General features: G+C 37.4%; 1 protein-coding gene across 1 annotated transcript in view; it reads left to right on the forward strand.

The window, feature by feature from the left end:
• The first annotated feature begins 9,076 nt into the window (after positions 1-9,076).
• Positions 9,077-15,428, forward strand: part of EFHC2 (EF-hand domain containing 2) — a 220,451-nt gene continuing 214,099 nt past the window's right edge. The window contains exon 1 of the mRNA XM_051984989.1: positions 9,077-9,254. Within this exon, the coding sequence (XP_051840949.1) occupies positions 9,213-9,254 (42 nt within the window). The 5' untranslated portion in view covers positions 9,077-9,212. The remainder of the gene's footprint in view (positions 9,255-15,428) is intronic.

Genomic DNA, 15,428 nt, shown 5'->3' on the forward strand with positions numbered 1-15,428 from the left:
ACCAAGGTAGAGGGATTGGGAATTCTATGTAGTGGTTCATAGTCATTTCCCAGAGTTCTTTCACTGGCTGTAGCTGGTTCAATTCATTACTGCTCTATTGGAGCTGATTTGGTTCATCTCATTGTTGAAGAGGGCTAGGTCCATCAGAATTGATCATCATATAGTATTGTTACTGAAGTGTATAATGATCTCCTAGTCCTGCTCATTTCACTCAGCATCAGTTCACGTAAGTCTCTCCAGGCCTTTCTGAAATCATCCTGTTGGTCATTTCTTACAGAACAATAATATTTCATAATATTCATATATCACAATTTATTCAGTCATTCTCCAATTGATGGGCATCCACTCAGTTTCCAGTTTCTGGTAAGGCTCTTATTTTGAGTGAAGTAGGACCTTCCATGGCCCTTTCCCTTAACCCAGGGTCCTACCCCTCTATCAGGGAGTCCTTCTTTAATCAGGGATAAACGAAGACAGTTTACTCTTTCTTCCCACTTCAGAATTAGGATTTCTCTTCCTTTTCTGCTTCTCTACATTTGAGACACTTAACCACTGAGCCTTAGTGAAGGGAGGAAGGGGGCATAAGGTTAGTGGGAGAGTTACATCTTTTATCCACTTGAGATAAAAGGTGATTTCTAGACAAAATGGATTTCAGTTCTAGCAGGAGACTGCTTACATCCTGACTTTCTTTTACAAAGTGAAGGCTCTTAAAAACACTGAGTTCACAAGTTATGCAACAGGAGCTAGAAGAATTGAACCACTAAAAGGAAAAGCTCTTCACTTTTTGGGAAGAAGAATTGATTTTCTCTTCCACCTTCTATAAGCCATATACATCACATAAAATAGAGTGAAGAGAAATATAGAAACAGCAAGGAAGTAACTTAAAGCAGTGAGACCCTTAACTAGAAATGGAAACTGAGAATCAAGCTTCAAAGAGAAGCAGACTTTAGGAGCTAAGCTGAGAAACCTGCCTAGAAGAGACATTGTATCTTTAGGGTGTTATATGAGGACTATACAAAAAGTTAAAGGAAATTGAGGCCCTGTATTTAATCAGTTCAATTCACCACATCTGTTTCCTACTTGGGTGCCTAAATATAATTGTATTTTAAATCTATGCCTACTTTATTTTTCATAGTAGTTGTGTATATTTGTGGGAGAGTGTATTCCAGACTTATGGAAGAGAAGGCTAATTTTTTATAGTTATTGCTATTAAACTTCAAGTTATTTGTGTCAATTGGCTACTCTTAAGGAGAAACTCACCAATGGGGGTTCATAAACTATGGGTTTAGCAATAGAAAGTCATAGGTATCCTACAACCTGAAAATAGCAGCTGCTCTTTGGGGACTCAAGGTTAGAGTACAAGTTAGAGAATAGCCAAGAAAATGAGTGTAATACTGGAATTTGCTAACTACCTTGAAATTTTGATTTTGGTTTCTCAATTCCACTTTGAGCCTTTTAACATTATAGCTCTGTGATCTGTGTCCTGGTTATTAACCTATTAGTTGTTTTTGTTTATTTGTTTGTTGTTTTGATATGTTTCTAGTTCCTATGTGTTTAGGTGTCAGATTCTGGGGATACCAGCAATAAGCAAGCAATGCCAAGGCTATGTAGTTGGGTATACAACTGATTACAGATATCAATAATCCCCAGGAGCCTTTACAAAGATTAAAGGATTCTTTTGATGTTAATGATGAAATAGACATCGTAGCACAGAATTGCCCTGAGTGTGATATCAAGAGTATGACTTATTCTCTTTAAATTTATTCTGTATGATGATCAACTATGAAAAAATTGGTTCTTCTCAACAGTTCAATGATCCAAGGCAATTCCAATAAATTTTGGATAGAAAACACCATCTGCACCCAGAGAGAGAACTATGGAGAATGAATGTAAATCAACACATTTTATGTTCACGGTTTTTTCCCTCTCTCATGTTTTTTTCCTTTTTGTTCTAATTTTTTTCTCCCAACATGATTCATAAAAAAATTAATGCACATATATAACCAGAAAAAACAATAAAAATTTGTTTAAAATAAATGTATTCTGTATGCACTTAATTACATACTAGTTCGTCTCCCCATAAAAATGTAAATTCCTTGCAAGTAAGCATAACCTAAGAGTTTGCTGTATCAGATTAGAGGTCTGATGAGACAAATTTAAAGGGCTCCCAATTCATAGTAATACTGTCCATGGAAGAAGTGTAAGTATAAAATTTAATAGATTGCAAGATTCCTGATTAGACTGTGAACTCCCTGAGGGCAGGGATTGTCTGTTAGTTTCTTTGTACCCTCATAATTCATCACAATGCTTAGCATATTGTAGGTGGCAAACACTGTTAAGTGATCCAGGGTCACAGAGCTAATATCTGAGGTCAAATTTGAATTCAAGATCTTCCTGACTCTAAGTCTAGCACTCTATCCACTGCACCACCTATTACATCTCCAATCAAAAAATGAAAACTCTCTAAAATAGATTGGGGGAAGGAGTTTGAGAACTGAACCCTGTACCAGGAAAGGTAACTTTTCTTTTCATAACCCCCAAAACTGTCCTGAGCCTGATGTTTAGAACAAAGGGAAAATGGAGATGCAAAGGAAAGAGTCAACTAGAGGTGTCTATGAGAAATTAAGTTAGATGCAATCTTTAATGGACTAAAAACATACACTTAGAAATATATGTTAGTTGTATTTATAGTAAATAAAACAGGAGGTGACCAGGAACCACTATTTTCTCCATATCTGTTTTTTTTTTTTTTTCTTCTCTCAGTCTCCAGTCAACAGTTTAAGTAAGCATTCTTATTTTAAACCATAAATCTTTATCTTTTCCCTTTTAGTTTCTTTCACTTAGATTTGAGGAGTAGATATGCTGATGTCACCACATCACACTGTTGTTCCTTATTGCAAAGAATACAATCCCACAACCTCTTTTCTCTCTGCATATTCTTTTTCAGAACTAAAACTTTCAAGGTAGGGGAAAAACCTCTACTCTCTAGTCCTAATCTTGAGTTAGCTTCTTCTCTTCCCAAACTACAAGAAATGTAATAAAGATCTTCAGTGATTTAGAGCCCTCTTGCAAGGCAGTTAGTGAAGCCTCACCAGAAGGACCATTAAATTTCTTTCTTCTTCTTTTTTTTTTTTTAACCTATCTTCTTCTTCTTTTTTATTTTTAATAACTTTTTATTGATAGAACTCATGCCAGGGTAATTTTTTACAGCATTATCCCTTGCACTCACTTCTGTTCCGATTTTTCCCCTCCCTCCATCTACCCCCTCCCCCAGATGGCAAGCAGTCCTTTACATGTTAAATAGATTACAGTATAGCCTAGATACAATATATGTGTATAGAACCGAACAGTTTTCTTGTTGCACAGGGAGAATTGGATTCAGAAGGTATAAATAACCTGGGAAGAAAAACAAAAATGCAAGCAGTTTATATTCATTTCCCAGTATTCTTTCTTTGGGTGTAGCTGCTTCTAGGACTATTAAATTTTAATTGTTTCATTCTTTATATTTGTATAGCCAGTGCCTAGCACAGGAACTGCACATAAATTTAACACATTTAAGAAATATATGAAAATATTCAATCAAAATAATGTGATTAAAGTAAATTAATATTTTAATTAAATTAAAATAAACTAATAAATTTTTGTTGATAAAGTGAATGATTAATTCTGTCATCTCTGTTTTTCTCAAACTGATAAATTGGGATAATTCTTTACTTCCCAGTAAGGTTCTCTGTCCTCTCAAAATATTTATTTTAAAAGAAGCTAAATAGTTTTTGAGCTAGTTTCAGTTAAACCTACTTCTTCACAATCACAAAATTGAATAACCAAGATAATTTATCACAAGAGTAGCAGTGATTTGAATAGGAAAGTGGGATATATACTGGACTACTTGCTCGAGAATTTTTATCTGTTATTATTGAATAATTTAGATTTTTTAGAAGCAAGTCCTTGAGTGGCTTCTTTTTTTTAAGTTTGTAGTTTTAATAACACTCACACCAGTGGTATTATATATATATATATATATATATATATATATATGTGTGTGTGTGTGTGTGTGTGTGTGTGTGTGTGTGTGTGTGTAGCTAACAGCGTGATGAGTAAAAATATATATATATATCTAATCTTTTGCTAAAGTTGTGAATTATTTCTAACAGCTTTTTAGTAGAATCTCTGGGGTTCTCTAAGTATACCATCATATCATCTGCAAAGAGTGATAATTTGGTTTCCTCATTACCTACTCTAATTCCTTTAATCTCTTTCTCAACTCTTATTGCCAAGGCTAGGGTTTCTAATACAATATTGAATAATAATGGTGATAGTGGGCAATCTTGTTTCACTCCTGATCTTACTGGGAATGGTTGCAGTTTATCCCCATTACATATGATGCTTATTGATGGTTTTAAATAGATGCTCCTGACTATTTTGAGGAAAAGTCCATTTATTCCTATACTCTCAAGTGTTTTTATTAGGAATGGATGTTGGATTTTATCAAATGCTTTTTCTGCATCTATTGAGATAATCATTTTTTTTAATTTGGTTATTGATATAGTCAATTATGCTAATAGTTTTCCTAATATTGAACCAGCCCTGCATTCCTGGTATAAATCCTACTTGGTCATGATGTTTTATCCTGGGGATGATTTTCTGTAATCTTTTTGCTAATATTTTATTCCAGATTTTAGCATCAATATTCATTAGGGAGATTGGTCCATAATTTTCTTTCTCTGTTTTCAACCTACCTGGTTTAGATATCGTACCATGTCTGTGTCATAAAAGGAATTTGGTAGAACTCCTTCAATCCCTATTTTTCCAAATAGTTTATATAGCATTGGAGTTAATTGTTCTTTAAATGTTTGGTAGAATTCACATGTATATCCATCTGGTCCTGGGGATTTTTTCTTATGGAGTTGATTAAAAACTTATTCTATTTCTTTTCTAAGATGGGACTGTTTAACCAATTTTCTTCTTCCTCTGTTAATCTGGGCAAGCTATATTTTTGAAGGTATTCTTCTATTTCATTTAACTTATCAACTTTATTGGTGTAAAGTTGGGCAAAGTAACTCCTAATTATTGCTCTAATTTCCTCTTCATTAGTGGTGAGTTCTCCCTTTTCATTTTTAAGACTAACAATTTGATTTTCCTTTTTCCTTTTTTTAATCAGTTTTACTACGGGTTTATCTATTTTTTTTTTTTTTTTTACTTTCAATTTTATTAAAGCCTAGCTTCTTAAACTGTGGTTCCTGACCCTAGATGAGATGTCACAACTGAATGTGGGGATGGTAATCTTAAAAATTTCTTGGGTAAAAATGGACTACAAGTGGAAAAAGTTTAAGAAGTTCTGGTCTAGAACATACATGGTGAGAAGTTAAGTGATTTGCTTGGGATCACCAAGCTATTACACATCAGAAACAGGCTTGAATCCAGGTTTTCCTGGTTCTAAAGTTAATTTTATCCACTCTGCCACATTGTGATTTAAATAGTCATTATTATTTGCATGATAAATTTAAATTCAGATACATTATAGAACTAATAAAAGAAAAAAGGTAGTTTTAAAAACCTAGCCACTGAGCTTAAATAATTATTTATTACTCTTTAATTCTAGAGTTCTTTCAAACCTAATTTGTGAATTTATCTTGACATTTCCTAAAAAGTGTTGCTCTAGATTCAAAAAAGTTTTTATCTTATTTTTATTGATATCTTCTTTGGTTTTGATATCATATTTGCTTCCAAATATATCTCTCTCCCCTATCCAGAGATCTATTCCTAAAACAAAGATTTTCAAAGAAAAAAAAAAAAACAAGCATTCAACACAACTAACCAATACTTTTATTCTATCTGATAATATATGCAATATTCCACATCCACAGTCTTCAACTCTGCAAAGAGGAGAGAGAAATATATCTTCTCAACTCTCTGAGGTTAAAATTGGACATTATAATGATATAATTTTCATTTTTTCTTTTTTGTTATTTTTGTTTACATTATTATATCATTGTGTATATTGTTCTGCTTACTTTCTCTTTTAGCATGAAGTTCATATGTCATCCTATTTTTCGATGAATTCTTCATATTATCATCTTACAATGCAATGATACTCTATTATGTTAATATATGACAATTTTTTCAGTCATTTTGTTCCTATCATTTGACCATTGATTCATTGGGTAAATGAGTTTTGGTTTTATATATTTATATTAATTCCTTATATAGCTTGACTATCAAATGCTCATTATAGTTATTGCCTCTTAGCAATCTAAATGAATTTTAGATCCATCTCCCTATATGTGCTTTTCTTTCTATAGTCCAAAGAGAACAATTTCTTCCTGAGCATTTTTATCCTGGATAGTTAAGAGGAAAAACACAAAGAACCTGGTGTCATATGCTATATCATTTCCATGACTATCTCATGATGGAAAATTTATTTCAGCACCTTAGCAGCCCAACAACAGTGCTATGGTCATTTGAAGTCACATGTCATCTCCCTTCTTGATACATGAATTTTTGGCCTAGACCTGAGTTTTTATTAATCCTGCAAGAGCATTTTATAACTCTGGCTTGCATCTTTTACACATTCTTTTACACACACACACAAAACAAGCCTTTTTTCCTGTTGAACATTTGGCACATAGTAAAACAGTTTAAAACAGGATATATGGTGGTTTTGTTACAGGACATCATGTCATCATTACCTAACAAATATCACACCCACACACCCACACACACACACCATCTTTTTGTAAGAAGTATTAGGAAACTTTTGATTCTCATTCCACTTGTCTGTTTTCTCTTTCTGATTTCCCTAAGTGGAAGTGAGTTTTCCTAAAAAACATTTCTTAACATTTTGTACTTTAAATTTACTTTATTCTATATTCTATATAGTATTTATTTCTTTCACATATATTTAGAGATAGCAATAGGGAAAGATTGATTGAGTGAATCAACCAAATCATTCAATCCCACTTAAAAGTGATAAGATGGTATGCTAGACTATCTTGAAAGTCTTTGAAAATTATTAAATGAGTTAGAATGACACTGACAGAAATATTTTTTTAATGACTTAATCTATTTGAGCATACATACCCTAGTGAGCTTGTATAAAAAACCAGAAACTAATTCAGAACCCTAGAGATTTGTCTTTTAGCATCTTTGGTTCAAAATTCAGTTCAAAAACTACCTTATACAGTAATAGCTCTGCTTGTTTTCCTCTGTTTCTAGTACTTCCTAGAGAAATTATTTTTGCATATTATATTATTTTGAACATGTTTTATATGTGTAAATATTGTTATACCTATTAGGATACAGGCTTCTTAAGGATAGGGCTTATTTCATTTTTTGTCTCAGCAAATGCCTCAGTAACCTCAATGCCACAGTAACTGGTTTATGGTACTGTGTTTCCCCAATAATAAGACCTATCCCGAAAATAAGCCCTTCCCTTACTGTGTAAGATTCTTCTAAAATAAGCCCTTCCCCGAAAATAAGCCCTATTGAGATTGCTACTGTAGTGAAGGTGATCCCCTGCGCTAAATGCTACATTACAGTACCCCTCTGTATGCATCGCCCCCCTTCCCTCCCTTCCCTCCCTTCCCCCCCCCCCCCGTGACATGCACATGGCGCTCTGAGCTGCATCCAATCAGAGCTGCAGCAGTGAGCCCATCATCCTGTTCTTCCCCAGTGATTTGCTTGCTGGCGCCATTGAGAGCAGTGCTGCAGAGGAGAGCTGAGGCAGGACAACATAAAAACCTGGTATGTAAGCAGGTTACCTGGACAAGACATGTTCATTTAAAGAGAGCTATATTGCTGGACATGACAGATTGGGTCCACTTCTTCTGAAGGAAATAGAGGCGCAAGACATCCAGGACGGAATTCAGGGTATGGACACTTATGATGATGTTGTTGAAGAAGATGACATGATCATTATTGAATAAAGGTACTTTTCTTTGTTCACATTTACCTGTTTATTAAAATTGCTGTCAATGTTCATTAAAATAAGCCTCTGGTGTTTTTCTCTCCAAAAAAATTAATAAGACAGTGTCATTATCGGGGAAACACGGTAGGAGTTTAATAAATGTGAATTGATCAATCAGGGAACAATTAAAATAGTCTAGGTGAAAGGTAATGATGGATTGAACTATGGTAGTGAGTATATGGAAGGAGAGAAAGGGAATGCTTCAAAATCATGGCATTTGGAAACTGATGAGATATAGGAGAGGAAGGGGAGGGAATGTGAAGAGTCAAAGAAGATTCTGAGCTAATTTAGAAAGAGGGATGGGATTTATGGGAAATATAAATTCTGTTTAGTAATATTTTCAGTTCAGTTTGAGCTGCCTATGGGAGCTCCAGTGGAAAGAATTCAATAGTTGGCACTGGAACTCAGAAATGCCCAGAACTGGATTTATTAGATATGCAGCACTTTTGTGTATGTGAAAGATGAAACTCTTGTGATCACATGACATGTATCTATGCAAGTGGAAGTTGGGGATCTTTTTATACATACAGAGGTTATATATATGTGATTAAAGTCAGTCAATAAACTTTAAAACTACAACAACCTACTATGTATCAAGCAATGTGCTCAAGTCCTTGATCAAAGAAGGGCATAAAGCAACCCATGCTCAATGAACCATGCACAATGGAAGAGAGAACATGCAAGAAATTATGTACAATCAAGCTATCTTCAGAATAAACTGGAGATAATTAATAGAAAGGCCTCAGTGAGCATTTATTAAGAGCTTTTACTACAGTGCACACGCATATAGATAGATACAAGGCCTGAATGTGTTTGCAAATTTTGGAAGTGTTACTGGAATGAATAAAATGAGAAGATAATGGCATAAATGAACACATTTACACATCATGTGAGGCATTAACATTTACACATTTATAATAACATTTACATATTTTAAGGTTTACAATAAGTACACTAAGGTGTATTTCTATGGAAACATTTGTGAACATGGATAAAGCAGACAGCTGTGAAAGTGAGTTGCGGAGTGAACGCGGAGTGAACATTTGAGCCATGCAGTAAGAACAGTCTCATGAATTCATCCGCGCCCTGCCAGTCTTCGGGATTAAGGGATCAATCTCTCAGAATAGGCGACGCCCCTTCCTTCCTGGTGACGTCAGATTTAGTTTCTAGGCAACGGGACGCCAACCACCCCGGGCCTCTTGGGGATCCTCTTTGCAATCTCCTCCCGGCCCTGCTCTGACCCGGCGCCATGTCCCTTCCGCAGCTGCCGGGGTACAACTTGAACAAGAACGTGAGTAAAGCTGGCGGGGGACGAAGGGGCAAGACGGGCCGGGCAGGCTGCGAACTGGAGCCGGGAGGAGCGAGGGCGTAACTGGAGGGCGGCGAGGAGTCGCCCCCCGCAACCATGCCTGCGAGGACCGCGGGCGTCTTACGGCTGCTACTTAACTCCCGTGCCCGGGAACGGTTAATTGCTTGGGGATGACATTCACTCAGGTCCTGCAGCTGGCCCGCTTTTCAGGACCAGGCGCATTTATTGGAGTGCGTTTTAAAAGGGGCGTGTTGCCTGTTTTTTAAAAGATCTTTCAGTTTCCTCCTCTCTCCCAACGCCGCAGCGCCCCTCCAGGCACAGGGGAAAACATAATTTATGTGCGGAAGGCGAAGAGAAAATGTGGAAGGGGGATACCTGGTGTTCCCGGTCTCCAAAATCTGCGTCACCTTTATGTTGGTGTGGTCCCTGATACCCAAGCAGCACCATCTCTCCCACCTCTCGGAATACATTAAAATAAGAGGGGAAAAAACTACTTTGTCTTACTTTCTCCCCCCCTTTCTTTTTTTCTTCCCTCCCTCCTTCCTTCCTTCCTTCCTTCCCCTTTCCTTCCTTCCTTCCTTCCTTCCTCCCTCCTTCCTTCCTTCCTTCCTTCCTTCCTTCCTTCCTTCCTCCTTCCTTCCTTCCTTCCTTCCTTCCTTCCTTCCTTCCTTCCTTCCTTCCTTCCTCCTTTTCTCCTTTCTTCCTTTCCTCCTTTTCTCCTTTCTTCCTTTCCTCCTTCCATCCTTTCTTCCTTCTTTCCTTCCTTCCTTCCTTCCTTCTTTCCTTCCCTCCTTTCTTCTTTCCTTCCTTCCTTCCTCCCTCCCTTTCTTCCGTCTTTACTTCCTTTCTCCTTCTCTTCCCCTTCCTCTCACTCTTCTTCCTTCCTTCCTTCTTTATTTCCTTCCTCTTTCCCTCCTTCCTTCCTCTCACTTTTCCTTCTTCCTTCTTTGCTTCTTTCCTCCTTTCCTTCCTCCTTCCCTCCCTCCTTCCTTCCTTCCTTCCTTCCTCCTTTTCATTCTCCTTCCTTCCTTTTATCTCTTCTTCCTTTTCTTCCTCCCTCCTTCCTTCCTTCCCCTTTCCTTCCTTCCTTCCTTCCTTCCTTCCTCCTTCCTTCCTTCCTTCCTTCCTTCTTCCTTCCTTCCTTCCTTCCTTCCTTCCTTCCTTCCTTCCTTCCTTCCTCCTTCCTTCCTCCTTCCTTCCTTCCTTCCTTCCTTCCTCCATTTTCTCCCTTTCCTCCTTTTCTCCTTTCTTCCTTTCCTCCTTCCATCCTTTCTTCCTTCTTTCCTTCCTTCCTTCCTTCCTTCTTTCCTTCCTCCTTTCTTCTTTCCTTCCTTCCCTTCCTCCCTCCCTTTCTTCCGTCTTTACTTCCTTTCTCCTTCTCTTCCCCTTCCTCTCACTCTTCTTCCTTCCTTCCTTCTTTATTTCCTTCCTCTTTCCCTCCTTCCTTCCTCTCACTTTTCCTTCTTCCTTCTTTGCTTCTTTCCTCCTTTCCTTCCTCCTTCCCACCCACTTTCTTTCCTTCCTCCCTCTCTTTCTCCTTCCTTCCTTTTATCTCTTCTTCCTTTTCTTCCTCCCTCCCACACATTTTCTTCCTTCTCTTCCTTCCTTCCTTCCTCCTTTCCTTCCCTTCCTCCTTTTCATTCTCCTTCCTTCCTCCCTCCCACCCTTCTTCCTTCCTTCCATCTTTCTTCTTAACTCCTTTCTTCCCTCCCTTCCTTCTTTTTCTTTCTCCCACCCACTTTCCTTCCCTTCCTCTATTCTTTCCCTTCCTCCCTTCCTCTTTCTATCTTCTCTCCCTCCTCCCACCCATTTTCCTTCCTTCCCTTCCTTCCTTTCCTTCCTCCCTTCATTCCCTCCCTCCTTCCTCTCATGCTTTCCTTCCTTTCTTCCTTCTTCCTTTTTTCCTCTTTTCCTCACTCCCTTCCTTTTCTTCCTCCTTCCTATCTACTTTCTTTCCCTCCCTCCTTCCTTCTTTATTTTCCTCCCTCCCTCTCTCTCCTTCTTTTTCTCCCTCCCTCCCACTCATTTTCCTTCCTTCCTTCCTTCCCACCTTCCTTCTTTCTTCCCTTCCTCCCTTTCTTTCCTTTCTCCCTCCCACCCATTTTCCTTTCCTCCCTTCCTTCTTCCTTCCTCCCTCCCTCTCTCTCTCCTTCCTTTTCTCCCTCCCTCCCACTCATTTTCTTTCCTTCCTTCCCCTTTTCATTCCCTCCCTCATTCCTCTCTCCTTCCTTCTTTCCTTCCCTGTCACCTTCCTTCCTTCCCTCCCTCCCCCTCTCTCTCCTTCTCTCCCTCCTTTTTTCTCTCCCTCCCACCCATTTTCCTTCCTTCCTTCCTCCTTCCCTCTTTACCTTCCTTCCTTCCTTCTTTCCTTCTCTCCCTTCCTTCCTTCCTTCCTCTCACTCTCCTTCCTTCCCTTCCCTCCCTTCCTCCTTCCCTCCCTCTCTCCATCCCTCCTTTCCTTCCTTCCTCCTTCCCTCCAACCCTCTTTTCCTTCCTTCTTCCTTCCCTCCTTTCCTTCCTTCCTCTTTCCCTCCTTCCCTCCTTTCCTTCCTTCCTCCTTCCCTCCTTCCCTCCTTTCTTTCCTCCTTCCCTCCCTCCTTCCTGCCCTCTTTCCTTTCTTCCTTCCTTCCTTTTCTCCTTTCTTCCTTCCTTCCTTCCTTCCTTTCTTCCTTCCTTCCTTCTTTCCTTCCTTCCTTCCTTCCTTCCTTCCTTCCTTCCTTCCTTCCTTCCTTTCCTTGCTCCCCATTTCATCTTTTCTCTCTTTTACTTTCCCTAGCTTCTTTCCCTCTTTTCCCTCTTCCACTCTTCCATCCCTTCTACTTCTCCATCTTCTTTTCCACCTCTTTTCTATCCTCTTCCCACTCCTTTCTCTTTATTCTTATGGCCAGGGGTAAAAGGCCTATATAAACCACTAATCTCTATAAAAACTCACGTTAGAAAGATTTCAACTTGAAACATTAAGATTTATGGTTTATGGGAAATGTGTTGTAGCTCTTGGGTATACCAATACTTGCTTTAATACAGTTATCTGGTTCTGTCCTATAATTCATTGTCCTCTTCAAACCTCTGTGTATATAAAATGACATCCTGGAAACTTCATGAGCCTTCATTTAAGCTTAATTAAAACATCCATTTCAATAATAAGAACCCAGAGCATGAAAATAGATATTGGGTCTAAAATGTCATTTTAATAAAAAATGAAAACACTTTCCTTCAATGATAATAACATGAAGTTATTATAGATATCCTCCAGGTCTGTTCTAGCCTTTAGAGATGTTAAAATATATGGAAAGGCAAAGTGTTGTTGGCCAAGATTAAAATTAAAAATAAAATCTGCAAGCCTTTAGTAAATTTGATTTTTTAAAAAGGCATTACTTTTTTTGCTTAAGGCTAGTAGGGTTTTATTGTGGGCCTTGGAAATGGGAGACTACTTCTCAGATGTTTGGGGGAATTAATCATAAAATATAGTCAAGCAGTCAACAAACATTTATTTAAGTACATACCTCCTAATTCCCAGGAACTATAGTAAGTGCTGGGAATGCAAAAAGAGGCAAAAGACAGTCCCTATCCTTAAGGAGTTTACAATCTAACATATTTGTTAACTACCCATTATTTGAATGTATTTGAATATTTATTTCTCTATCCTATTATTAAATATATTACTATATACCTTTTTATATCTTTGGTAGTATTTATAAAATTTCTATTATGATTAAAGTGACTATGTGACTTAGTAGAAAGAATATTGAATTTGGAATGATGATCTCTGGTTCCTGCCTTAGATACTTATTAGCTAGTGGTTTTCCTGGTTTTTCTTCATCTATAAAAGAGGGGGAAATAACATTTAATATTAAAGATGAATTACTAAGGTATAGAAGTAAGCCTTCATCATATAATGGCTAGGAGATTAAGGCTTTTTATTATTATCAGTAAATGAAAAGCCTATGGCCTCCTTTATGCAGCATCATTCTGATGTATGGGTTTAAAATTAGAAACAATGCCAATATATAAAGCTTGTTATTTTTAGGAGAGGTAAAAAACAAAACAAAACAAAACAAAAAACCTCTGTGATTTCATCAATGTGAGAAATGTCCTTCAATTCTATAAGTGATTTAGCATGGTGAAATGATCAGAGAGCTGAATCTGGAGTTGAGAGACTGAGTCTGGGTCTCGGCTTCCTCAGTCTCTCCTATTTTTTCAGAGTTTTGTGGAGCAATCAGAAGTGAAATGTTTAAAGTCACACAAGCAGTGTATGCCAGATGATTATTTGAACCCAGGTTTTCTTGACCACAGGGTCTGTTCTGTATCCATTACTGCCTTCTAAAAATAGTAATGCTAGCAAGAATGTATATAGCACTGAATATCTGCAGAATGCTTTATAGATATTATGTTACTTGATCCTCACCACAACCCCTTGAGGTAGGTATAATTAATTATCCTTATTTCATAAATGAAAGAAACTGAGGGAGAAACACAGTAAGTCACTTTCTCAGGGTCACATTGATAGCAAAGAGTCTGAACTGGGTAGAGCTGGAACTCAGTTCTTTTTTGTTCCCAAATCCAGCCCTGTACCCACAGTACCATATAACATGTATATGATGATGAATTTTTTGCCAGTATGCGCATAGAGATTCAATGATAAAATTTTGGTCCTAGAAATATTTTACCCTCTGAAAAATTCATTATACCATTGGAAATGTCCCTGGGTATTTGAAGGCTGTCAGTAGAGTACAAGTTCTAATAGATTTTACCAAGCTGGAAAATACTTTTTGTATTTTATTTTTTTAAAAATAATATTTTATTCTGCCATTACATATTAAAACAGTTTAAAACATTTTTAAAAAAAAGTTTTAAGTTCCAAATTCTGTTTCTCTCTCTGTCAACTCCCCCCTCCCCTGAGATGGTAAGCAATCTGATATAGATTATACATGTGCAGTCATGCCAAACATTTCCTTGTCAGTCATTTTATACAAGAGGATTTGAACCAAAACAAAAGGAAGGAAGGAAAGAAAGAAGGGAGGGAGGGAGGAAAAGAGGGGGGAAGGAAGGAAGGGAGGGAGGGAAAGAGGAAGGAAGAAAGGGAGGAGGAGAGGAAGAAGGGAGGGAGGAAAATGAAGAGGGAAGGAATGAAGGAAGTCTCTCTATTCAGACAATATTAGTTTTTTTCTTTGGAGGCAGCATTTTTTTTTTTTAACATGAGTTCTTGGAGTTTATTTTAGATCATTGCATTGCTACAAATAGCTAAGTCATTCACAGTTGATCATCATCATGCAACAGTGCTATTACTGTGTACAAAATTTTTTTGGTTCTGTTCACTTCACTTTGTATCAACTCATGTAAGTCCAGGTTTTCTGAAAGCACCGTTTGTCATTTCTTATAACACAATATTATTTCATCACAATGCTATACCACAATTTATTCAGCCATTCCCCGCTTGGTGGAAAATCCCTCAATTTCTAATTCTTAGCCACAACAAAAAGAATTCAAACTGGAATTCCCCCCCCCCCCCCCCCCCCCCCCGAGGCAAGGGGTTAAGTGACTTGCCTAGGGTCACACAGCTAGGAAGTGTTAAATGTCAGAAACCAGATTTGAACTCAGCTCCTCCTGACTTCAGGACTGGTTCTCTATCCACTTCACCACCTAGCTGCCCCAAAACTGGAAAATTTTTAATTAATGGCCTAACATACTTAGGATGAGCCAAGCTAAGTTCGGAGAGCCTCCTCACCAGACAACTTATAGGAGAGATACTGTACCTAAGGAGAGCTACCAATACATACTGTAGACTCTACTGTAAAGTCAGTATAGGTGGAAAGCATATCTTTGGGGGGGGGGGGGGAGGCTTTTTAAAAAATTTCTTAATAATTTTTTTTATTTTCAAAATATATGCCAAGATATTTTTCAGCATTCTCCTTTGCAAAACCTTATGTTCCAATATTTTCTCCTTTCCTTCTTCCCACTCCCCTCCCTTAGATATGTTAAATATGTGCAATTCTTCCATATGTATTTCCACATTTACCAAAGCATACCATATACAAAACATATCATTATTTTTTCCCTCTAGATGATGCTTTATTGATCAGACAGGTTCATTAAAATATATTTTATTCTGCCATTATATATTAAAACAATTTAAAACATTTTAAAAAAAATTTTAAG

Source organism: Antechinus flavipes, chromosome 3, assembly GCF_016432865.1.
Source record: "Antechinus flavipes isolate AdamAnt ecotype Samford, QLD, Australia chromosome 3, AdamAnt_v2, whole genome shotgun sequence".
NCBI lineage: Eukaryota > Metazoa > Chordata > Mammalia > Dasyuromorphia > Dasyuridae > Antechinus > Antechinus flavipes.